General features: G+C 37.5%; 2 protein-coding genes across 2 annotated transcripts; both read left to right on the forward strand.

Annotated features, from left to right (window-relative positions):
* The first annotated feature begins 31 nt into the window (after window positions 1-31).
* On the forward strand, window positions 32-14,036 carry LOC137048984 (DNA helicase B-like). The gene is made up of 13 exons (XM_067427362.1): window positions 32-305; window positions 1,391-1,744; window positions 2,432-2,661; window positions 3,830-4,885; window positions 6,547-6,724; window positions 6,863-7,004; window positions 7,170-7,306; window positions 8,108-8,192; window positions 8,289-8,348; window positions 8,458-8,689; window positions 8,831-8,977; window positions 9,053-9,679; window positions 12,994-14,036. The coding sequence occupies exons 1-13, from the start codon at window positions 98-100 to the stop codon at window positions 13,153-13,155; spliced, it is 3,618 nt and encodes a 1,205-aa protein (XP_067283463.1). The 5' UTR covers window positions 32-97; the 3' UTR covers window positions 13,156-14,036.
* A 335-nt stretch (window positions 14,037-14,371) lies between these two features.
* dera (deoxyribose-phosphate aldolase (putative)) lies at window positions 14,372-25,165 on the forward strand. The gene is made up of 9 exons (XM_067426875.1): window positions 14,372-14,537; window positions 15,018-15,115; window positions 15,191-15,338; window positions 16,623-16,718; window positions 16,836-16,970; window positions 17,411-17,539; window positions 22,920-23,032; window positions 23,117-23,266; window positions 23,531-25,165. The coding sequence occupies exons 1-9, from the start codon at window positions 14,507-14,509 to the stop codon at window positions 23,585-23,587; spliced, it is 957 nt and encodes a 318-aa protein (XP_067282976.1). The 5' UTR covers window positions 14,372-14,506; the 3' UTR covers window positions 23,588-25,165.
* The last annotated feature ends 1,666 nt before the right edge of the window (window positions 25,166-26,831 follow it).

The following is a 26,831-nucleotide window of genomic DNA, read 5'->3' on the forward strand; positions in this document are numbered from 1 at the left end:
GTGTGTTGTGATGTGATTGGCTGTTGTTGGCCGCCTTTACCGTCACTAGTCCGGTCCGCGAAATGTAGAAATCTTTAAGCGGACTGCATGAGTAAACATGGCGCTGCAAAGTCCAACCGCTGGATTAAAAACCATAATTGGTTACATTTTACCTGACCGTGTGGTTGTCCAGTCAAACGACGATGTTTCACATAGTGAAGATGAAGAAGAGGAAATACAGCCTGAATTTCTTGACATGAAGGAGATGGACTCTGTCTCATCTGGGGCAAACGTATTTAAATCGTCAATGCCAGCGTCAAAAGAAGGTAAAACAACGTTACACATTTGTTATCCTTTGATTATCTTTTGGTTTTATGAACACAAAGTGATCGAGCAGATCAAAAACTGTTTGCAATAACAACAGAATCACTTCAAACACACCCAGCAAGTAAACAGAGATCATGAAAACATTTTCAGTTCACATTGCTACAAGTAACCATATTTACATGTCAGATGTTTGCAAGTAAAAAAGCAAACATGTATATTTTGCATTTTATAAGAAACAAAGTAGCCATTTACATTTTACACCCATTTTAAAGCGTCCCTGAAGTGATTAATTCGTAAATTATTTGTAAAACAATACAAATTAACAGATTTTAAAAAAAGTACACGTCGAAGGTGTTTTATTTATTTATTTATATAACGTATGTAAAGTAATATACATTTATATATTATATTTTTTTGTTATGAACAATGTTGTGCACTTAATATTTTCAATGTAAAATGTATATAGTTTTATGTTTTGAATTAGCTTAGGACACAAATGATCATGGCACAGTACTTACACACAATTAGTGATATATATATATATATATATATATATATATATATATATATATATATATATATATATATATATATAAAATTTACATTGCTACAAAATAAGCCTGTTTACAATGTACACTGTTACATGTAACGTTAAATGTAATCATATTTACGCTTTACATGGGTAGAAGTTAAATTCAGCAAGTTAATAAGTGATTGTTACAAGTAAAAGTAATCATATTTACAGTTTATATATTTGCAAAGTTAGCCAGTTTACACTTACAAGTAAAAGTAATCATATTTACAATTGACATATTTACAAAGCCGTTTTACAGTTTACACTTAAAAGTAAAATTAGTCATATTGCAGTTACAAAAATTGCCTATTTACAGTTTACACTAACAAGTAAAAGTAATCATATTTACAGATTATATTTTTGTTGGTAAAAACAATCATGTAGTTCACACTATTAGTAGATATGCATATTTGTACATTAACTTACTTGTGAAATTTTTGTTTATATACATATACTCTTTTTATGAACCAAACTATTAATGTTTCATGCATGTCTTGTATTATTTTGCAGTGTCATTTATGGCCGGTAATAAGACATTCCGGGTTGAGGGTCGTTTTCTCCTCTGTGATCCATGGTGGGAGATAACCTGCACAGTTCGCCTGGGCCGGCACAAAGCTTTTGTCAAAGGCTGCCCCTCCTACAGGCTCCGCACTGATCTCAGAGAAGAGGGCCGGTCACTTGTGTCTCTTTTCCTTAAAGCATGTAAGGCACAACCTGACTTTGTTCAAATGTTTATGCAGTGGATTCCCAACGACAGACATGTGGAGCCTGTCAATGTGCTGGACGTCCTGCAGGAGTTTGAAGATTCATCACCTGAGAATAAAGCTGTGGCTAAGGAGCTCAAGTCAAAAGTCAATGGCTCAGGTTAGAAAATGCTTACTATACTATAATTATACATGTCTACTTGCATGATTGCATAACACATAAAACATTATCAAAGTTGCTTTTTAAGTGATATTTGGTAGAATATTATATTTTGCAACAATTTGAAAAATGTTTTTCATAAAACAAAGACACAAGCTATGTTTTCATCCAAAGTTGCGAATTTAACTTGTGCACAAAATATTGCATCACACATTTGCAAATAAAGAAGCATTTTCATCACAAAATAAAAAAATATGGTCACTTTCTAGGAAACTGGCGCAAAATATCTGTAATAAAAATGGAAGTTGCTCTAAGTTATTAAAGATTACAAGGGATTCAATTACTAAATGGGTTTTTGTCAGAGTTAAAGGACAACTCCGGCAAATTTTTAAGTTGATCTTGATCGTTATATCTTTGTGAGTACAGTCTAAAGGGAAAAAAAACGAACCGGATTGGTTTTAATCACGATTATACGGCAAAATAAAAATAAATCTACATTGACGTTACCTGTTATAGGCTAACCTGCAATTTAGCAAATTCTCAGTTGTTTAATTCGGCTATTTTCCATATATTCCTGTTAATTCCCAGGGAAATTATTCAGCCTCTAAAATTCCCTGAATTTTGCAACCCTATACTGAAATTATAATCGCAAACCTTTTTCTTGTTAATTGTCTTTAAACACATCAGTGGCTTGGAAACACATGGGAGTTTCCGGCATGTACCCTGGAATCATGAAATACTTGCCAACATTGCTGCCGGGCCAGTTTATGGAGATAATCACCAAAGGAAAAAAGGAACACCTGCCGGAAACTTCAGAAAAAGATGATCCTTCTGCACAAGAGCAGAACAATACAAATGTATTGTCCAGACTTGAGGAGCTCATTAAGACTGATGTATGGAAGTTGGGCTTCAACTATGTAAGATTGCTTCCTGGGACACTGGTTGTTTGGTTTTTAAATATTGAGCTCACATTGGGTCTCATTCAGTAAGCATGTGTACGCACAAATTTGTGCGAGAAATGTGTGTATGAACGATTTTAAGAACAAATCACAACTGACCAAAAATGTCATAATATATATTTTTAAATGTAAGGAAAATATAGGAGCAGCTGAAACCATACGTACACAAAAATAACTTTATAATCGTGTTTAGAAGTTATATTTCATCCTAATATGAATATAATTACATCCAAGTATATTGCATTAATTGTATTATATAATCCATATATAAAATTATATAATTAAATTATTAAATAATATGATTTCTCTGAATAAAGCAGATATACGTGTGTGTACAGCTGGCTAATGAGAGCTCTGTAATCTCGGTCTGCATAAAATTGTATGCCGGTTTTTCAAAAGTAATCCACCAGGATTTTGGATAACAGATTGGATCAAATCTTGAAAATGTTTTTTTCAAAAGAAAAAACGGATTACATAATCAGATTAGGTCACGTAATGCAATCTTGGTTTTGATCCGGATCAAACCTTTAGTTTGGGTTTTTCAGAACTTTTTTGTAGGATTTTGGATCACTTTGATCCAAAAATCTTTGGTTGGAGGTTGGTTCAAGGGCTCCAAGGGGCTCGGGTGTATCATTGTCAGCACAGAGAGGGACATTGCGCTTAGTAGCGATGTTATGCAGGACAATAAAGGCAAGGGTTATGTTGCATGCTTTCTGTGGTTCCACTCTCAGGTAGTTAAGGCATGCAAAGCGCCTCTTAAGAACTCCATTTAAACGCTCAATTTCAGATCTTGCTCTGCATTGAGCAGTGTTGAAGCGTGCCTGCGCCGGTGTATTTGCTGTTAGAAAAGGAGTCATCAGCCATGGTGGGAGTTGGTAAAGGCGTGTTTTATGCAAATGACTAACCTTTGACTAACTAGGTCGTTCATTGAGTATACTACAAATTCACTCTCATCAGAATAAGTTAAGAAAAAAATCCATTTAGTTTTGTGAATCAGGCACAGATTTTCTGTGAGAAGTTCTCCTGTGCGTACAAATACGAAATAATTTACACAATTATTAGTGAATGAGACCCAATATGTCCTCTGCTATCCTTTAATATAAATATTTTTCAATTTTTTTTACAGATCATGTTTAAAGAATTTAATCTGATCCGGTGTGAAGCCAAATTAGAGGCGTTCAAAGACTGTAATTTATTTTGGAGGATCCCGGTGTTGCAGCGTGATGCCTTACTGTTGTATGCACAAGTAAAAAGATACTGCAGAGCCACTGGTAGCACGTATGCCGATCGGGAGATGCTAACGGAGAAGATATTGCCAGAGACAGGAAATCAAGGTGCTTGGGAAGCTTTGCAATTCCTTGTGGAACAGGGGGTGCTGATTAGGGAGGTCAAAAAGGTGGCACTTAGGAACCTCTTTAAATACGAGAAAGGGATTGCAGAATGCTTGAGGGGCCTGGTTGAGGGAGAACCCTGGAAGATCCACTTGGATGTGAGGGAGGTTCTTCGCAAAGCGCAGCTGGACAGATTAAGAGCGAAGGCTTTTGAAAAACACAGTGTGGCTCAGTTGAAGAAATCTACGGCTGATACAAAAATACCTATCTCTGAAGCACAAAATGACATAGGTCAAGGGGCCGGGTATGAGCAGATGGATCTTGATTTTGCCCAGCCTGAGACTTCAAGCACGGCCCTCAATGGAGGAACGCCAACACGCTGCGATTCTCCTCAGTCTTATGAAATTACAAAGCTCACCATTAAAGAGGAAAATCTCACTTCAGACTCTGACGACTCGGATGACTCCACCCACTCGGATATTGATCTGTCTACTGTAGAGTTGGACCCCGATCAGGTGCGAGCAGCAGAAATGATGTGTGCCAACCCGGTGACAGTGATCAGTGGGAAGGGAGGTTGTGGGAAAACCACAGTGGTCAGCTTGGTGTTTAAGGCGGCCATGGAGCAACAGACAAGTGACAAGGAAGAGGTGCGGAAGGCCTGTGAGGTCTTTCAGAATGACTCTCAGGGTTCCATTAATGGGGTGCTGTCAGATGTACACGAGGAGAAAAAAGAAAGCGAGGCGAGTGACAGTGATGAAAAGCCTGTGGAAGTTCTTCTAACCGCTCCTACTGGGAGAGCTGCTTCACTTCTTACTAAGAGAACCGGCTTCACTGCTTATACTATGCACCAGGTATAGTTTACATAAAAATGTTACATTGCATAGCATTTTATAAAGTAACATAACCTAAACATACTTTTACAGTACATAACAACTATATAACATGTCATAACGTTAATTAATTTTACACTTCATAGCATTTCATACGACTTAATACATTTCACAACTTCACACTACATTACATAACATTTCAGAATGTAATATGTCTTAAGCATTGTATAACACTATATAATATTTCATAACTAGCATTACATGGGTTAAACAACAATTACATTTAAAGGGGGGGTGAAACACTCAGTTTCAGTCAATCTCATGTCAATCTTGAGTACCTATAGAGTAGTATTGCATCCTTCATATCTCCGAAAAGTCTTTAGTTTTATCATATTTATAAAAGAAATATGGGCTGTACCGAGTCTTTCCGGAAAAAACCGAGCGCCTGGAGGCGTATCGTGTGGGCGGAGCTAAAGAATGACAAGCGCGCAAAGCGGTGACGTCCTCAAGCGTGGAGAAACCCATCTATCTCAGCTAATACAGATAACGATCCACAATCAAATCTGAGGCTGAAATAAATTGAACAGGAGAAACGGCAACATCAGGATGTCCGTCTCTGTGGTATGTACTGTATTTAGGGGCCTTTGTGTGCAGTTTATGAGGACATGATTCTGTTTACGGACTATTGTATGTGACTAGACCTTAGAGGTAGCAAGCAAAACGGTTTTGCACGTCAGAGTCAGAATAGTGTAACGTTATACAGAACAACAATGGAGTAACCGTTAGCGCATTTGAATGACGAAGCACGCGATCGTATCGTTTACTGATGTTTACTCATGCGACGGTAGCCAATAGCAGAGACATTTGAAGTTGATTTACTCACCGGCATCTTCCAAAGCAGGACTGCTCTGTCAAAAACACACTTCTTTGGTATGATTTGGTGAAGTCCTGTGACAGCAGTGACCGTGGAAATCCACTTTGCGGCGCGACTGAAGCGATGCCTTGAAGCTTCCCGTCATTTCTGCGTTCAAATCGGTTCAAATGCAGCGCTGCCTTCCCGGAATGCTGTGCTGAAGCGTTGAAGTCGCTCGACGTCACCCATAGGAATAAAGTGGAGCGCGGCGCGACATAAGTGTTCACGGACGACTGGATCTGCACCTGAGAGACTGTTTACAGCGTGCATTTCCTCTCTCTCCCTCTAGTCACGCGCGCGCGCACCCTTCCGGGAGAAGAGCCCGTACAGCCCATACAAGGACCTTCCGCTCTATTTAACGTCAAGTAGACCCATACTCGAAAAAAACTCGCCGAAACTTGTGAGAAACCGGAAGGAGTATTTTTAACACAGAAATACTCCATCAAACGTCCAACATTAGTTTTTGAAACTTTGTCTATGTTTAGGATGGGAATCCAAGTCTTTAACAGTGTAAAAAGCTCAGTATGCATGAAACAGCATTTCACCCCCCCTTTAAATAAGTTCACAGTACATTACACTTGATTAACATTAAATTAATCACATTCAATTACAGCTTTGTCAATGTTATTTTGTTTTCCAATATGTCCAATAAATTAGTATTTTGCACAAACTGGAAATTAAAATGTCAGCATATATTGGTTTCTCAGTTGCTTTGTATTAATTTATTACACACGTATTTACATGGTTAACCCCCTAACACACACTTCAGGTTTTATGGAGTTTCATGAATGCAGAAAAAGATCCTAGTGGATATCCTAAGAATTGGAAGTTCTCAAAGGCGCGGGTGCTGGTGGTCGATGAAGGGAGCCTTGTGTCTGTTCAGATCCTTCACTCCGTTCTCAGCATGCTTACAGAACATGCAGAACTCCAGAAGTTCATCATGCTGGGTAAAGGCATATTGCATGCATAATGGTTTCTCATTTAGGGTGTTCTTTTAATGTATTTATCAGCGACATATTCTGCAGTTTAATTTACTTGTAGTATTATTATTTTTTTTTTTAAAACATTTATTTTGGTGTCTGCAGGAGATGTGAGGCAGCTGCCCAGCATTGAGCCTGGAAACACACTGTGCGATCTGTTTGAAGGCCTCAAGAATGTCCGTTGGGCCATTGAGATGAAGACCAATCATCGTGCCGAGTCTGAACTCATCGTCAGAAATGCTGGACTGTGAGCAGATAGCTTTGTATTCTGAAATGTTTGATGAGCTTTGTATAACAACTTAGCTTAGCTTTTGGTATATGTTTTTATGTAATATGTACAAATGTTAATGGTGTTTCTCAATCTTAATTACAGTTTATTAATCATACTGTTCTTATTTCCATAAAATTTCAGCATCTCAGAGATGGGTCAAAAAAGGCTTTACAGTCCTCTGGAGTTTGATGCCACCATAAAAATGAAGAGACCCTCCACAGTGCCATCTGACAAACGGTTCATTTTTGTTGAAATCAGTGGGGAAAACTACTCTTTTGGTAAGTGAGCAGTTATGAAATATTTGAAAAATTGTAATTTACTTATAATAAAACATTGACTTTAAATGCCTTTTTTTCTTTTCACAACATTTATGAAATAATATTGCCACCGGGGCGGCAGTGGCTCAGTGGTTCATGTAGGTTGTCTACAAACCAGAAGGTTGGTGGTTCAATCCCCGGTTCCACCTGACCAAGTGTCGAAGTGTCCATGAGCAAGACACCTAACCCCAGCTGCTCCCGACGAGCTAGATGGCGCCTTACATGGCTGACATCGCCGTCGGTGTATGAATGGGTGAATGTGAGGCAAAAAAATGTAAAGCGCTTTGGATAAAAGCGCTATATAAAAAAATGCAGTGCAGTGCAGTCCATTTACATAATATAAGCCAGGAAGTGAAGAATTATGTGAGGTGTTTACAATGTCACGTTGGGTCAGTAGCACATGCTTTGAATCTGCAGTAAAGCTGTGAACCTGAAGACCAAGGCAATCTGAAAAACAAAAGAAATGCTTTGATCAAAAGGGAAACCAATCACTGGACTGTCCTCAGGACATTTGTTTGGGCTCCTATATATCTATTGTACTGCAGGCTTTCAATGGAGAGTCCCTAAAAATATACTTCCTGTTGTCTGTGACTCATTTGATACTTTCTTTAGGTGGCTACACCGCCACCTTTACTACATTTTACTCCCCCATAAGCACCTTAGTGTAAATTGTTGGCACTGCGATTTACAAATCAAATGCATTGTTGAGGCACAAAATTACTGTCAACAAAATGGTAGATCTAATATTGACCTCCTGCTTAGACCTCCAGAACGCCGTTAAATTCTTACTTAAGGAAGCTCCTGGACTGGAAGGTGATAAATTGTCCCAGTTTGTGGCTTTCAGAAGGTAAGACAGATTTAGCGTTTTCACTCTATGCTGAGATGTCAATCTTTTTAAGAAAATGCTGATTTTGCTGAAGTTGTTGTTTTTTGTTGTTCACAGGAAAGACTGCGAGTTGATCAATGAGCTTTGCTGCACGCATTATTCAAAGCATGTAACAAAGTTAGTTTTCTTGCAAATAAATAAGCATGACACTTTTTTTCACCACTTCCATAGACTGCCTTTTTAGAATTATATTTCTGTTTTAATATTTTGTGTGATTTAATTTCAGGACTCCCAAAAACAAATGGAACTTTCAAATAAAGGATAAAGTTTGCTGCACTAAGAATGGCTATGTCTCAGATCACGAAGATGAGAGAGATGTGTCTTCCAGTGATACTGTCGGAGCTTCACATGATTATGCCAAATCTTCTCACGATAAGGCCGGAAAACGGAGACAAAACGAACAAACGAAGGAGAAGAAAGAGCGCCTGTGCAATGGGGAAATTTTCTTCATTAAAGATGTACTGGAGTTTTATTTATCGATTTTATGTATTTATTGAATTCTGTTTTTCATATGCGTTTAAGTTAAAAATACTTTTTTTAAATACTGAGTTTCTTATTGATTGAGTTCACTTGTCTTGGTTATTGTCCACCAATCACAGGATTTGACGATAAGTGAGGGAGGAAAAAAGATGCGCTATCTGACACTAGATGATGGAACTGGGAGCGTGGTGACTTGTGACTACAAGGAACTACAGAGAGAGTGTAAACTGCGCCATGCTTGGGCAAGAACCATCCACACCTTTCAGGTAATGATACTCTTTGATCATCTTGAGCATTCGCATCAGCTTCATGCAAATTGCTCACTTGTTTTCTCTCTTCAGGGCTCAGAGGCTGAAACTATTGTGTACGTTCTTGGAGACAGCATTGCTCAAAACTGGCAGCATGTATACACTGCAGTGACACGTGGTCAGAAACGTGTCTATGTGGTGGGTACAGAGCGTGACCTAGAAGGAGCCATCAAGAAATGGATCACTCCACGTAACACACGATTGTGCAGCTATGTCAAAGTTCCCAAACAAGGACTAGAAGACTGTTTGTCTCAGTCTGCCTGCAGTCAGAGTCAAGTACAGACCCCTGTGAACCACAGTTTTGGGCCTTTACAGTCCACACCGGTGGCCCAACATTGCCCCAGCCTCCCCGAGCCATTCTCCAGCACAAGGCCTTCATGTGTACGACACCTCTACAAGGACGAAAATGGACAAAGCCATCAAACGTCCAATACCTCTTTACAAGATGACATGGCATTCAGTCAAACCTACTCTTGGTCACCCATGGATGGTGTTGATGAGCCAAGCATGGTGCAGAATGAGCATGTGTCCAAATTATCCAATCATGTTGAAGATGCCACGTTGTTAGAGGCGATCAGCTCTTCTCCGAATGAAAGCAGCAGAGGCTGTAAACGGCTGATTCCTGCGGACACCTGCGGTACACCAAATAAACTACCAAAGGTAACATACGCTAGAACATCTAGAAATGATTGATGAAAAATGTGCCAATTGGTTATCGTGATCACAAAACATTTTACTGCATTTTTTATAATTAAAGGGATAGTTCACCCAAAAATGAAAATTCTGTCATTAATTACTTACCCTAATGTCGTTCGACACCCATAAGACCATTCATTTTCGGAACACAAATGAAGATATTTTTGTTGAAATCCGATGGCTCTGAAAGGCCTTCATTGACACCAATGTCATTTCCTCTCTCAAGACCCATAAAGGCACTAAAGACGTCGCTACAAAGCCCATCTCATTACAGTGGCTCTACAATCATTTCATGAAGCGATGAGATTCATTTTTGTGTGCAACCCCCCCCCCCCCCAAATAACAACTTAAATAGTGATTCATAACGGTTCAAAACTTTGTTTTGAAATTGGCCCGCTATTTAGTCGCTATTTAGTTTTTTTGCACACAAAAACTATTCTCGTCGCTTCATAAAATTATTGTAGAACCACTGTAGTGAGATGGGCTTTGTAACAACATATTTAGTGCCTTGAGAGAGGAAATGACATTTATGATTACTACAAATAACTAATCTTGATTACTACAAATCTGAGCGATTGGATTTCAACAAAAATATCTTCATTTGTGTTACGAAGTTAAACAGAGGTCTCACGGGTGTTGAACGACATAAGGGTAAGTAATTCATGAGAGAATTGTCATTTTTGGGTGAACTAACCCTTTAAGATATCATACCAGAGTTCAAAGCTTTGTATCAAAGCAAAAATATCCTGTTTATGTGCACAAATAAACTGTAAGGCTGGTGTCAAGATGTCTGGACCTACAAATAACTTTTCTGGAAATTAACATTTTGAACTCTTTCTTGCAAAATTAGCATCCTCATTCAAGACAAAATCACACTAAGTAGATCACACCTCAGGTTCTCACGTTGAGATCACCCAAAAATCTACATGATGTTTAATGTGAACAATTACTTAACATTTAATATACAGTACTATGCATGTTTGGTATCATTTGGAAATCTCTCAATGCATGGTCTCATCCCAAGAGATAATATATTTAACTTAAAAAGGAGGGTATTTCCTCTCCTAGCGTCTATCCCAAATGTCCTTCTCTTCCCAATGGGGTGTAAACTCTTTTGGTCTTGGATCTTGATTACTACAAATCCCAATAGTTTGTTCATGTCTTCATTTGGAGGATGTTTCGTCTTAGGCTTAAAGAAAAGTTAGAGAAAAAAGGCTTAGGTGATTCTGCAGCCAGATGAGCCCATTATGTCTTCTATACACTTTTTTTTTTTAATGCCAAGTATGCATATTTTACTCCAAGCATTTGATGTTTTGTATTGATTATCTTTTTAATTGAAGAATTGGCATGATGCATGTTTATCTGACATTTATTTAGACCAATTATGAAATGATTGGCTCTAGTTTAAGTCCATGTTACCATAAATATGCGATCGGGTTAGCAACAGACTAAAATCCAGCTTAGGTGGAGCATTGAGGCACGACAATTGAGGTTTAGAGCTCAGCCTAACAACTTGACATTAATTACTCATTTACTAACCAGATGGGATGCGATAAGATTCCAGTGACAAGCAATTTGTCTTTCCATACCAGATGCAACCGCCTGCAAGTCATGACCATATTCAATCAAATATCACAGCCAATCAGAAGAGCGTGTTGGCAGAGTTTGTACTCGCAACTAAATACATAATCATTCATATTCATAAATATTACACACCATTTTAAAGCTACGCTGTGTAACTTTTTTAGTTTATTCTTAGCTAAAAACACTTAGTTCTTTCAAAAATATATGTGCTCATTAATTTATATTTACTTCTTTCGAGTAATAAAGTATTCTGGTAAGTTTATAATATGCCATTGAAAATACATACGGGTGAGGGGTTCGAATGCTGGTCGCCATGTTGCCCCTCCATCTTGAAAGTACATTAGCCAAAGAGGGACATACCCATAAATTCAAGCTCTGCCTTTCGCGTTTTAACATTCGATGGCACTGTGTCGAATGTGAAGAGGAGGATTGCCATTTTAATCTTGGACTATATCGGCCACCGTAGGAGTTCAAACGAAATCAGAATTGAGAGGAACAGAAACTATTATTCTCTGGATGTCATATACCTTTTCACCGCTAGATGAGGGAAAATATCACACAGTGTAGCTTTAACATTATTAAATACATACTAAGCGGCTAATACAATCTTTGTCATAAAATACCTTGTTTGTTTACATTGAGTTTGAAGGTTCTTGTTTCCTTAAATTTATTTTCAAGATCTGATTTGAATTATCCATTGTTGCTTTCAGTATGGCTATAAAGGTCATGCAAAATTATATTCAAACTCACATTAAATAATTTTAACATTAAAGCACATAATCAGCAACTGCAATTATCATTGTCATACTTTGTATGTTGCTGTCCCAGTCATGATGTCGCAGAATAAATTGAAAATTTTTTTTTTATAGTTTTTTCTAAAAAATGTCACATATCGCAGTCTGATTTAACATGGAAAAGTTACCTTTTTAGTGTACTAATAATGGTAACTTCAATTTAAAATAACAAAATGCTGTTCAACCCATCTAAACAGGGTGAATATTGAAATCATTCAAGCTAAGTATACATGGGAAACCATGACATGATTATACAAAGCTACCATTAGAGAAAGTAATGTTGGTTGGCTTATTTATATTTTTATAGTAGTGGTTTTGACATCTGATTACTTTTAGAAATTACCAAGCATGGGCGGCTATCTAAATAGTAGGCTTTTAGTCAGTTAACCATGTCACATGACCAAGACTTAAGTTTGTGACCGTGAGATCCATGTTCACGGCCAGCATGAGACTCATGAGTTACATTGGACATTGATCCATGTTCACGGCCAGCATCACTCATGAGTCACACTAATAGAATAGAATAATCAAGTGTCTAGATAAATTATTATATAAATGGCTAAAAATAAATTGGCATTCCAACCTAAATTTGAGGTTGTGATAAAATGTGGTCAGATAAGTTTAATGAATGTGCAGGAAACCTTTAGCCAAGCTACTGGATACCGTCTTTATCATTATTAAATAAGATGCTAAATAAACTTTTAGTTTAAAGTTTTATTATAAAAGTTTTTTTCAATTAAATGTGCATGTCAGATATTAAAATGTATGATTATAAATTAATTTAGGATAAAAGTATGGAAAATTGGCACTCCATAGACAGTGATATTATTGGAAATGTATCGTATTCTGAATGTTTTAGGCTGAATGTGCTTAATATTCTGTGATTTCCTCTTGCTCCAGAAAACCACTTCAGAAGAGTCTCCGTTGGGCAGCTCAAGGCTGAAGCTTCTGTCCATTACGAGTCCCAGCTCCAAATCCTACGGCAGGCAGCTCTTCCGAGACGAATCATATTCTCATATGGAGCCAGACCCAACATGTCAAAGCTGGAAAGCTGGAAACTAAATCTGCCAAGATGTGCATGTTATTCTGCTTTTCAGAGATAAACCTGAATTAGCTTTTTACATAATTCTGAATAATTTGCTATTTTCACCCGTGAGAATAACAATATATTGTAATATATTATGGCTCTGTGCAAGAGATATGCGAGTTCTAACTGCTGCTTAAAAAGAATGCCTTTTGATCATACACTGTAAAAAAAGAAAAGACAAAAAAGTCTCCAATTGAAATTTGTAAAAATTTCCAGTTGGCCAAACAGAATTTCTGTGAATTGATGCATTTTGATTCACAGAAATTAAATTTGGCCAATGGAAAAACTAGATGTGATCAGATGTGATAGAACATTTTCAATTGGAGAACTGAAGTTTTTTTTAAAAAGTGTATTCAAGTAACGATTGAGTGAAAGAAGTGTAAAATCGGAAAATTACGTGAAATTTTGACATGTATCCAAGAAAATGTAACATTTGTAATTAGATTTGAATCAAATTTGTAACGGAAGTCATAACTCATCCTTGTTTATTACCATACCATTTTAAAATAAATTTTATGTATTTTATCTTTCCTGTCAAACATGTTATGCAGGAAACAAAAATCCTGCAGCATATGAATCACAGTTGTTTATCTAGAGCTGAAGCAGTTGTTTTACTCTACAGACTTGTTGGCATAATTTCACTGTTTATTCAAAGCCTATAGCATGTGACAGGTTTATTTCAAAAGATCAGTATGATATTTGACTAACATCAGATCATCTAATAAACCAGACTAACCAATAGCAGCCTCAATTTATTATTCAAGCTCAAATGCATGTTTGATCTATGCATATTACACATTCACTCATGTTTCTTATCTAATGCCATCCTGGCAACTTGTTTCTCAAATCTGACGTGCAGCTCTCGTTTCTTTGAATATATTCTATGTAAGTTAGATAAATTAAAAATACCCCTAAAATTAAATACAACCGCACATCGATAGCTTTTTGGTTTTATTTTCTATTTGTCCTTTTTCGGGGTTGTCAAGTAAATTCAGCAACAAATAATATATCTCAGATAGTCTCTTGTCAAAGAGAACCTATATTTTTGTTTAAAATAAGTAGATTTTTTCTGTCCTAGTGTGATTTTCAAGCAGTCAAACGTTTATAAAAAATACAAAAAACGTCATCATTGTACGCCTTGCGTAGCGGTGAAATGATTGGCTTAAAGTGTTCTGCGTCGACGTATCGGTGACGAGCAATCCCGGAAGACGTGCAGTGTCCGTCTATGGCAGTGTCGTGAAAACTGTCAGTGCATGCAGAGCTACTACTTGTCAAAATAAACCTGGTTTTGAAAACTTAATTCCATTCATCGAATTACTTTTTATCATGTCCGCGAGAAATCCAGGAATGCATATAGGTAAGTATAATAAAAAAACCTAATTATAGTGTATTAGCATATCCTCCAAAACAGCAAAGCTTTTACATTAATTAATACAGCTAACGTAATTTTTGCACGTGGGGCAATTAAATTTGACAAGACAGATATTATTTTAATTTTTTTTTCTAACTACTGATGAGCAACAGACATTGGTGTAACTAAAGCTATACTTTTAACATTGAACATGTAAAGTGCAAAGTATATTCTTCGTGTATATAAGTGGTTAATCTTTAACTCTGACTAGTTATGAACTCCCTAATTCAACCTTCATACGGCCTGTGTCGTTAATCTTAAATATTATTCTGTTTTTCTTTCTTCTTTTCCCTGCATACAGTTGACTCCAAACTCGATAATGAATTTCACATGACCCATGTGTCTCATGACACAAGTTGAGCAGAGGGTAATAAACAGACAAAACTGATTTTAAAACTTAATTTATTTATTCTTGCCTTATTTTAGATCTGGAATGGGTGTCAAAAGTCAGAGTCAACACCCAGGCTGTTCTTAAAAGAGCCCAGCAGATCCAGGGATACAAAGTGGCCAAAAAACAGTGGCAGGTAGACTGTTTACAATATCTAGGAACATTTCCATTGCTTGATTGGCATCTGTAATGACTTGCATTGTTATTATAGGCTGCCTGGTTGCTGAAGGCTGTGACATGCATTGATTTGACGACCCTCGCTGGTGACGACACACCTTCCAATGTCCATCGACTCTGTATGAAGGCCACACAGCCGATCCGCCACGATCTGCTGAAGAGCATGGACATGCATGACAAAGGTGCCTCTGTCTTTTGCATATATTTGTCATTTCATCCCTGTTGGTGTACTTATGTATTCCATATTTATCTTCTTTATATTTATCTGCTTTATTCCATATTTATCTTCAATCATATTGCAGTTTGTGTAAAATGAGTTTAAAATAATTTAAACCCATTAAACAAATTACAGTTAGAAGCATTTGGATCCATACTGATTACTAGCATGTTTAATGTCATTAGTACTAGTATGGCTTAATGAAAAGAGAAAAAAAAGAAAGAAAAAAAAATCTTGAAAACTCAAGTTTCAACTTAAGTGCTTGATAGGTTGCAGTTTATTTTTTTCTTCTGTAAATGTATCTTTATTATATATATATCAATATTTATATAATATATTTATATTCTAGGTTTCGCTGACTATATAATAATACAATACTGTTGGAAAGTTTGTGGCCATTAGGATTTTATTAAGCAGCACAACTGTTTTCAACATTGATAATAATAAAACTTCTTGAACACCAAATTACAATTTTAACTGTATTTTTAATCAAATAAATGTATCCTTGGTGAGAACAAGATGCTTATTTAAAAACATTAAAAAGTTTTACTGACCTCAGGGTTTTGAATGATAGTAATTATTATTTTATTTGTATATTATTTTCTAATATTATATTATATATTATATTTTATTTTATTGTATTGATGGTTTTCAGTTTTAGCAACATACTAAAACATACTGTGTCACTGTATATCTGCCCACAAGAGGGAGACAAAGCTCTTTTCAGAGAAATTAACTGGCTGAAGTGATCGGTGACTTTGTACAACATAAAAAATAGACGTTAACAGAACGTTAAGTGTTTTCTTTGTGTCATCGTGTTGTATTTGCTTTTATGTATTTATTAAAATTTAGTCTTTACATTAAATCAATTCCAGGTTTCGCTGACTTTGAACACTCAGAGAGAGTTTGTTCCTTGTTTAGCAAAACTTGTTAGGGCACAAATGTCCTCACTTATATAGTAAAATATGAAAACATCTCACTAGTGAGGACATTTGACTGGTCCTCACTAGTTAAAACGTTTTATAAAACGGCCAAAACAAGTTTTTATTTAAATCTATTGTTTTGCACATGTTTCTGGGGTAGGTAGGTTTAGGGAGAGGGGTTAAGTTAGGGGATAGAAAGTATCATTAACCTGATATAAAATCAGTGGAAGTCAATGTAATGTCCTCACTAATATAGTAAAACGTGTGTGTGTGTGTGTGTGCGTGCGTGCGTGTGCCTGCGCGTGTGCGTGCATGCATGATTCCAGGAATCACAACTGCAGCTGTCTGTGTGTACCCATCACGGGTGGCCGATGCTGTAAAATCTCTGAAGGCGGCCAACTCAAGTCTTCCTGTTGCATCTGGTGAGACATTTGAAACTGCTTATCTTAAAACACATATTAGTTCTTCTTCAGACATTATCTCAGAGAGGGTGCAACTGCATTGTCTCGCCTCACCTCACCTCATTCTCTTTGCTTCAGTGGCCACTGGTTTCCCTGCTGGACAGACGCCATTGAAAACCCGACTCGAGGAGGTCCGGATGGCTGTGGAGGATGGTGCTAAGGAGATCGATATTGTCATAAACCGGACTTTAGCGATCACTGGACAGTGGGCAGGTGTGTATAGCTAGGGTACCAAGGCAATGCAGATACAGTATACAGTAGATACAGCATTTCCGAAACTCACTCTAAATGGTTGACCAATCACAACACACGATCCAGGCAACCAATCATAGCACAATGAGGTGCTTCATAGAGACAGGAACTAAAGTGTTACTGACAGACTGAGAAGATAGGTTCTGCAACAATTTCAAATATGTGAAAAATAAAGTGTTTTTTGAACATTCAAGCATGAAAACCTATTCTAGATTAATCAAGACTTTGTCAAACGGCATAAAAGGTCCTCTTTAAGCTGGTCTCTTCCAAACCAGTCAGCTGACAATGGCCATAACCTTCAAACTTCTTAATATAAAAGTACCGTAATTATGTTTTGTACTTTGATAGCTGGTCAACATACAATGACAGATGACAGTTAATTTCATTGTTGATCTCCTCAGCCCTCTACGATGAGGTCCGGCAGTTCAGAGAGGCCTGTGGAGATGCCCATATGAAGACCATCCTGGCAGTGGGAGAGCTGGGAACCTTCACAAACGTCTACAAGGCCAGCTTGGTATCAATGATGGCAGGTGAGCATAAGCTTAGATGTCAGAGGAAACATTTAAGTCTTGAACTTGAAGTGAAAATAATTTATAATGATTAGATTCAATTGTTTTTCACCCGTTTATCTATTTATAGGACGTTGATAAGTACAAATTGGTCGAATGAGCATCTTTGGCCATCTCTTATCATGAGTGTTTTGCTTCACTGGACTTGATTTGATTAGATAATATTTATATTCCTTATTATAAAATATACATAAAAGTCTAGGGCCATGATTTAATGCAGTTATACAGTTAATTTTACTGTTAATCTTTCTTTCTTTCTATAATGTGTAATATTTCAAGAAAAAATAAATAAAAGATTGATAAGGGTTATTATTTCCAAGAATTTAATTTAGAATTGTCAACAAGAATTTGTCTCTATTATGATGAAACATTTTCATGACTTCTTGTCCTCCGGTAATATCAAAATGAATTTTAATTTTAAAAATTAAAGGTGTCATGAACTGGCTTAAAAAAAAATGATACTGTTGTCTGAGGTCAACTAATGACGTTTGTGTTTACATTTAAAAACATCATAACTAATAAGTAATAGGCTATTTCTACACTGGTTATGAGGCTATCATACTGATCTGGTTTTGAACGCTGGGTTTTGATGGGCTGGAGACTTGGAAGTAAACGCCCACAGCTAGGATTGGATAATATTTGCATATTTAATGAGCTTCAGCTCCCCTGTCAGTTCAGTTCACATGAGGGAGGGAGTGTTTTGAAAGCGGCAACAGGAATAATTATCTCGATGACATGGCTTGTATACGTCTTTATTAACTAAGAAACAAGCACAATTATTTATTTCTCATCCATCTGCGATTGATTGGAATATTATTTTTGTATTACTTGGCCCGCCGAATCGATGGATATACGTGCGAACCACACACACACACACACACACACACACACACACACACACACACAAACACACACACGTACGTACATTTCTTTTCTGGGCTTGGTGTCTATAAAAGCTTTTCTTTGACTAACAAGGAAGTTTTCAGCTCTGAAACTTACATGATATTCTTATATTACCATGACCTTTTATATATCAAAAGCTCAAGGGAAAATTGATTTCTCAAGTCATCACTCTTTTAAATTAATAATAAAAAAAAAGTAATTAGATGAATTTGTATTTTTGTAACAATCTATATTTTTAGAACACATAATTATTAAAATGATCATTATCCATTGTTATCTAATTATTTTTAAATAATTATTGAAATGATTTTGATTTTACCGTATTGTTTGTATTGTTTTCTCCTCTTGTCAGAAGGATGCACTCTTTTCAGTCTCTGTGCAGTAATGCCATCCACTGCTAATGCTAACCCAGCTAAATCTGACCCTTGTATGATCAATACCAACAGAGATGCTTGACTTAAGCAAGTTTGATCTTTTGTCCACAGTGTGGAGCCATTGCTCATCCTTTCCGCTCTCCACATCTAGATGGCCTAACACACACACGCACGCACACACACACACACACACACACACCGACAGAGCAGACCAGTGACTGTATGCTTAAATAGCCATTGCACATTAAGCCGATTACTGTACCCAATTGTCAGCAGCTCTGATAGGGATCGTTATTAAAATGCATTGCTTTTGTCGCCGCGCTCATTCCTTAATCTCCCCTTGTTCCTATGAATTGCGTATGAGGTTTCTGAAATTGAATGATAATTTCACCTATTAATCTGCGACGCCGGAGCTATTTTACTCCCACGCTCTCCGGCAGTGTCCCCCCGCTCCGCCGCAAATGAATAGAGCTTCATTACTGTCGCCCGCGTTTAATAACCGTTATCCATTATCGTGTAATTAAGACTCCCCAGAACGAATCTCAAGGATTATGTCAGTTTGAGGGAGAGGGTGAGCAATAGAGTGAAAGAGTGTCGGAGGAAAGGGGAAGGGGTGGAAAAAAGAGTGGAAAAACACATAGAACGTATTTTTAATGAACTGGAAAATGTTCATCTTGTTCTGTGCGGTAATGAACAGTCATTAGACATGAGGAAGGGCAGGCGGGACTCGGGTGCTGGGGGTTAGAGCTGGTCCACAGTTTGTGGTTCATCCATTAGAAGCGTCATTTTATCTTCTATTTTTATCGGAACGCTGATAAACCGTAATTGGCTATGAAGGAGAGGAAGGGAGAAATGAAAGCTCTTATTGATGAAGGAACGCACACCCTCTGAGCCCTGCCGACGGGACCATATGTTCTTGTCTAGCCTCCCCTGCCCTCGCGACAAATGTCCTGTCGGGGTTCAAAATCTGACGCCTCTCTGAAGTGCCTGAATGGAGGTGCTAAAAATGTGCTGGACTTTCTATTTTCAGAGCTTGTGGAGTGAACTTTGACCTATCAATCTGAGAGCCAAACAAGTGTCGGATGCAAGTTTTTGGCTTTTTCTGACACAGAATTACAACTACTAACCAGTGTGACCTGAAGTATGCAGATGTATTTTGACAATTAAACCCTGTGGACAGTACTCTGTGCTCTCATGTTGGGTTCATATGGTTTTGAAAACCTTGTATGTATAATTTCAAGAACGGTTTTAGCTTGATGACTCATTGAGTAACCATTGAATACAACTGAAAAGCATATTTTCCTTACACCTTGAATACAGTGTACACATCTTAAGGTTCACTTTCAAATGCTTGTGCTCTAGGTTGTCAATGTTTTTATTATTCATCAGCTGGATAAAATCATTCTGAAAGTGATTCCAGCTATATCGTTTCTCTGTGCCATTATGGTTATAATTGTGGTGTTGGCTCTGCTGTTCTTTTATATTTTTATATTTATACTTATATATTTTTAGAACTATATCGCTATCATTATAGTTATCATCCATGGAGTAAATTTCCCTTTAATCATTAGTAAAAAAAAGTAAAACCTCAACAAATATCATGGATTATTCATTAAGAAATACAGGTCCTTCTCAAAAAATTAGCGTATGTGATAAAAGTTCATTATTTTCCATAATGTAATGATAAAAATTAAACTTTCATATATTTTAGATTAATTGCACACCAACTGAAATATTTCAGGTCTTTTATTGTTTTAATACTGATGATTTTGGCATACAGTTCATGAAAACCCCAAATTCCTATCTCAAAAAATTAGCATATCATGAAAAGGTTCTCTAAACGAGCTATTAACCTAATCATCTGAATCAACTAATTCCTGAGGCTTTTAACTCTTTCCCCGCCAAACACGGAAATTTCCATTATTTGTGAGACAACGCTTCCAGGCCAATAACGGAATTTTCCGTGTTTTCACTGTCAGACCCTAGGGGGCGCTATTGCGCATCTTCTGAATGAGAGTACTGAATCTCCTGATCAAAACACACGCGAGTAAGACGCAGTGAAACGAACGATCGCATGTAATCATATGCATATAACAAATAACCTGATCATCATCAATAAACGCCATATGAATCAAAACTGCCTAACGTTACTGAATGAAATGTGGACCCAGGACGAGCTACATGACTGTGCAAGCATTAGGAGTGTTGATGGACTCGATCTCCTCCATCTGCATTCGCTCTGAATCTGATCTGGAAACAGTCTTACACAAAAATGTGATTTTCTCAGCTTTTTGTTCAAAATTTTGCTTTTTTTAATTAAACCTACCCATATTCAAGTGTTGATAAAAAAAGGAATGCATGAAGCTAGAATAAAACGTTCTTTTTTGTTTAAAAGAAGAGGGTCAACTCTTTATTTTTATATATTGCATGCTCAGATATTCATTAAACGAAATATTCTATGGGCTATTACATTTTTGTGAAAATTGTCAAAAACCCTGGCGGTGGCTGGCAACTTTTTTTAAAAACGCTGTTGGGGAAAGAGTTAAAAACTCGTAGCCTGGTTCATTACTCAAAACCGCAATCATGGGTAAGACTGCCGGCCCGACCCTGTCCAGAAGGCCATCATTGACACCCTCAAGCGAGAGGGTAAGACACAGAAAGAAATTTCTGAATGAATAGGCTGTTCCCAGAGTGCTGTCTGTGGGAAGGAAAAAGGTTTGGCAAAAAACGCTGCACAACGAGAAGAGGTGACCAGACCCTGAGGAAGATTGTGGAGAAGGACCGATTCCAGACCTTGGGGGACCTGCAGAAGCAGTGGACTGAGTCTGGAGTAGAAACATCCAGAGCCACCGTGCACAGGCGTGTGCAGGAAATGGGCTACGGGTGCCGCATTCCCCAGGTCAAGCCACTTTTAAACCAGAAACAGCAGTAGAAGAGCCTGACCTGGGCTACAGAGAAGCAGCACAGGAATGTTGCTCAAATTTTGCATGTCATTTGGAAATCAAGGTGCCAGAGTCTGGAGGAAGACTGGGGAGAAGGAAATGCCTGAAGTCCAGTGTCAAGTACCCACAGTCAGTGATGGTCTGGGGTGCCATGTCAGCTGCTGGTGTTGGTCCACTGTGTTTTATCAAGGGCAGGGTCAGTGCAGCTAGCTATCAGGAGATTTTGGAGCACTTCATGCTTCCATCTGCTGAAAAGCTTTATGGAGATGAAGATTTGGTTTTTCAGCACGACCTGCCACCTGCTCACAGTGCCAAAACCACTGGTAAATGGTTTACTGACCATGGTATTACTGTGCTCAATTGGCCTGCCAACTCTCCTGACCTGAACCCCATAGAGAATCTGTGGGATATTGTGAAGAGAGAAAGTTGAGAGACGCAAGACCCAACACTCTGGATGAGCTAAAGGCCGCTATCGGAGCATCCTCAGAAATATGCTAATTTTTTTAGATTGTTTGAGGAATTTTGGATTTTCATGAGCTGTATGCCAAAATCATCAGTATTAAAACAATAAAAGACCTGAAATATTTCAGTTGGTGTGCAATGAATCTAAAATATATGAAACTTTAATTTTTATCATTACATTGTGGAAAATAAAGAACTTTTATCACATTTGCTATTTTTTTGAGAAGGACCTGTATCATAGTTTTCAGGGAGTTGCACCAAATGCCATTTTAGCAAAACAAACTAACTGTATTTTGTTTACTTTAATACAAAATATTTAAAGAGACTTATCGACCTTTTTCTATTTTATTTATCATGTTGGTTGTACCACATTAATTTTTTAATAAATTGGACAAAATATTTTATGATATTAATAATAATAATGTTAAAAAAAGTTTAATTTACAGTTTATTTTTCTAATAATGTTTATGCCAAACTAGTTATGTCACCCAGACATTTATTTTACTTCGACCTCCATTTAAGCATCAATTAAAATTTTACATTTGAAAATTAAAATATTTGCCTAAATTGGCTTTAACTGGCCTGAATGTGTATCAAAGTGGACCAGACTTTATGCAGTAGTCAAAAGGCTTTGTGTCGCTTGTATTTTCTAACCACTAGGATCTGACTTCATCAAAACTTCAACCGGCAAAGAGTCTGTCAATGCCACTTACCCCATTGCAATAGTAATGGTGCGGGCCATCCGTGACTACTACTTGAGGACAGGCCATAAGGTAAAAGACCCGTTGTACCTCTAAATCACCTCCTTTTACATACACCATCCAGCCTTTTTGACTGACGCATTTGATTGCCCACAGGTGGGTTTCAAGCCTGCAGGAGGCATCCGGACGGCGCAGGAGTCTGTGGTGTGGCTGACCCTGATGAAGGAAGAGCTGGGAGACGAGTGGCTCAGTCCTTCCCTTTTCCGACTAGGAGCAAGTAGCCTATTAGCTGACATCGAGCGGCAGGTAATTAAACCAACACAATGTTTCACACTCTCAAAGCTGCTCTATTCTGGCTTCAAATGTGAACTGATAATTACCAGCCATTATGGCTGGAAACAGACACTGTTCAGGGAGTGCGGCATTGTGGCCCAGGTCACCTGTGGTGAATAGGATATAGATTAGCTCTTTTATTTATTTATTAGGCTAAATGTAGCTAAGTTTGACAAAGCTTTGTCATCCTCGTACATAGCTGAACGTTATTTTAATCGAACATTTTTATTATTACAGATTTACCACTACGTGACCGGACGCTATCCTGCCTATCATGAACTTCCTATGGCCTGAGTCTGAAAATCAAATATTTGGGCCAATGAAAGCTGCTCAGTGACACAATGGGAAGTTGTCACACCTGTTTATGAGGTCAATTATAAAGAAAAGCAGTGAAATGAAGTACATTATGTGTCATAATCTAAGAATATATTTTATGATGTTATAAAAACAGATATGGATGTCTTTTTTCTAGTTATCTTGTAGAATAATAGCAAACCCAAGAACATTTCTGGATTTCTGGATGACATGGTGCAACCTGAACCATCTGAAGTAAAAGTGCTCACCTTACGTCAGCGCAAAGGCCTCTTGCATCACTTTCTCATATCTGCGATTCCCAGCAGTAGTTGTTCCTCCGACAAGTGTACAGATCTCGTAAGCTGCACCTGGGGTTGCGCTATCACTGTCCGAGGCTGATGTTATTTGACTTCCGCCAAGCTAATTTCATTAATCAAGCGCTGGATGTCAGAGGTGTGTGTTTGGGATTAATTAAGAGGGGTTAAGAGAGTTTAAATGATCAGATAAAGCTGCGTGCCAGTTAGAGCTTCGTTTGAAGACAGAGAACTTTCTTTTTCTTCTCCCTCTTTCTTCTTTAATTAAGAGATCTCAGGCCGTGCCCTTGACTGGGATGGAGGATAAATGACTGAATTAATTGTGGAATGGGGAATGAGGCTAGAGGTACGAGTGGAGTGAGATTGAAACTTCAGTAAATTCAGTCTGAAAACTGGAGCACAACTAGATTTGTATTCACAGAGAAGCAGTAAAAGCTATTCTCACAAAAGCTTAATAATACTTGCATAAGCACTATTGTAGTATTAGCATTCCTAAGAGATACAAAAGCAGCGGGATCATAGAAAGAGTGAACTAATTAATGCTCAAAAGGAATTATTTAGAACTTGATTAAAGCCCAGATTTGAGAAAAACTTTTAAAAACAACCATCTGTCCATCCATCCATGCTGTCATCCATAAATTCATTTGTCTGTCTGTCTGGCTGGCTATCCTTCTGTTTGTTCATCCATCCACATACATTATCTATTTGTCTATCTGTCTGTCTGTCGTTCTGCCTATTTCACACACATTGATAGGCTGTGCAGCTGATTGTCAGCTGTGTGTTGTGCCTGTGTTTCATTAGCTGTGACTCTAGTAGTTTATGAGGCCACACTGGCAGGGCTGAGTAAGAGTGATGGAGCCCCAGAGCTCCGCCTGCCTCTCCCCACCTCCCTGAGGCCATGACAGATTAGCTTCACTTACATAAAGGCATGTAGATCATCTAAAATCTGGACCCGTGGCCCACGCCACCAAGCCAGATAATGCTGAGGGATTGAGTTAGCCTTCAGATTGATTCTCCCCTCCACAGACAACACTTCCCCTTTTTAGCTTTCTTCCCTGTTTTTCTTCTAGCTCTCGCCTCTCTTTTACTCAATCACCTCTCCTTTAGGCATTGTACCCCCTCCAGTTGTGCTGTGTATTTCATACAAACTCATATAGCTGGCAGATGTAATATGCAAGTTTTATTAATCTGTCCTCTCCACCTGTCTAACACGAAACAGTGCTTTAATCATGTATTTGAAGCCAAAATAAACAAATTTGACTAATACATGTGAAGAATATATTATTATACAACATTTAAGTGCCAGTAAATTGTATCAGGTTGGCACAGTGACCTCACAGCAAGAAGGTCCCCGGTTCGAGTCCCAGCGTTGCATGTTTTCACTGGGTCTGTGTGGTTTTTCTCCGGGTGCTCCGGTTTCCCCCACAATCCAAAAACATGCAGAATAGGTGAATCAGAGATTCTAAATTGTGCGTGTGTGTGTGTGTGTGTGTGTGTGTGTGTGTGTGTGTGTGTTGTGTGCCAAGCCATGTTATGGGTAGGGTTGGGGAAAGATTTGGTGGCTGGTGACCTACCCTGGAATATATACAGTAGATATATATATATATATATATATATATATATATATATATATATATATATATATATATATATATATATATATAAACCCCCAAACAGTTTAATATAAAAATGCCAAATTAAAATATCAATTAAATATTATTTTGTAATATCTGAGTTTAGAGTTTTATTAAAATTATTAAAACTTGTCAATATCTTGCTACTGGGGTTTTTGTCTTATGTATTTTGTATTGCTAACAAAAGTATTGTGAATGTGATCTATCGCCCAGCCCTAGTTAATTTTTAGCATCCGTTTCTGCCCTTTATCACACTTTTTTTTTCTTTCAAATCTTTACGAACACATCCATTTGTTCTAGCAGTCTAATTTGATTATGAGGTCATGCAGTGAATGAAATGTAAATGAACCCAGGAAACAGCTGAAGTGCCAAAGGGAATGACTGAATTACATGTGAATTATTCATTAGAATATGTAGGTCTACTGTTCAAGGCGCTGTTTTGCATTTGAAGTGTTTCATTACATTTGACATACAATCTGATACAATTCTTAACATCCCATGGAAATCTTGTAATGGTAAAACTTTGTGGTTCACAATAGCATTCCCAATGGGATCCAAAATGAACGCTCACCAAGCGTCAAATGCAAGTGAAAACTGTCTATGCAGAGTAAATAAAACATTCGCTAGTTGTCTGGTAACTTTACCAGCTTTGATATAAAAGTCTGACCCTCAGCCATGTGATCGATTTAGATCAATTCGTGCCATGACAATATTCTTCTTTGCAAGAAGCTGCCAAAATTATAATATGAGGACAAAATAAATAAAAATATACAATTATGCTAAATTATTATGGTGTCATTAAACTAGCCTACTTCAGAACTAAAAAATAAACAATACTTCTACAGCCTTTATTCATCTTAGTTGATGTTAATTTCAACATTTATTAATACATTATTAAATGAAAACGGATTTTAGTTTACTTGCCATTGGCATGTGTGGCAGAAAGTATATTTGGACCCTGATTCCCAGTATTACAAGTTCAGATTAATGCAACTATAAACTCGACTTTTGCAACTAAAAGCGGAAGGAGTCAATCTGTCATATATTTTTAATTCAGTATGTGTGGCATAGATTAGGAGGCCGGTGCAAAAGCTCTTCTAACCCTGGCAGTTTCTGAACCAATCTGACTGACTCTGTCAGCTGGTCGCCACTCACTCACTCTCTGACAAATGTCTTTTTTCAGATTGATTGCTTTTCTGCTGTTTTATTCATAAATGTTTTTTCTTTCTCTTTGTTCCTTGAAGCGGTAGTGAAAAATGGTGCGCTCAGGGTGGCGTTTCCAGGCTAAAAAAATAA

The sequence above is a fragment of the Pseudorasbora parva genome, chromosome 20 (assembly GCF_024679245.1).
Source record: "Pseudorasbora parva isolate DD20220531a chromosome 20, ASM2467924v1, whole genome shotgun sequence".
NCBI classification, from domain to species: domain Eukaryota; kingdom Metazoa; phylum Chordata; class Actinopteri; order Cypriniformes; family Gobionidae; genus Pseudorasbora; species Pseudorasbora parva.

Excerpts from the sequence above, each read along its gene's own strand:
- dera (XM_067426875.1), top strand. The coding sequence starts at position 14,507 with ATGTCCGCGAGAAATCCAGGAATGCATATAG. Across the intron at positions 16,971-17,410 it reads GATCACTGGACAGTGGGCAG|CCCTCTACGATGAGGTCCGG; the intron begins GTGTGTATAGCT and ends TGATCTCCTCAG. Across the intron at positions 17,540-22,919 it reads CTTGGTATCAATGATGGCAG|GATCTGACTTCATCAAAACT; the intron begins GTGAGCATAAGC and ends TCTAACCACTAG.
- LOC137048984 (XM_067427362.1), top strand. The coding sequence starts at position 98 with ATGGCGCTGCAAAGTCCAACCGCTGGATTAAAAACCATAATTGGTTAC. Across the intron at positions 7,005-7,169 it reads ATCGTCAGAAATGCTGGACT|CATCTCAGAGATGGGTCAAA; the intron begins GTGAGCAGATAG and ends ATAAAATTTCAG. Across the intron at positions 7,307-8,107 it reads TGGGGAAAACTACTCTTTTG|ACCTCCAGAACGCCGTTAAA; the intron begins GTAAGTGAGCAG and ends CCTCCTGCTTAG.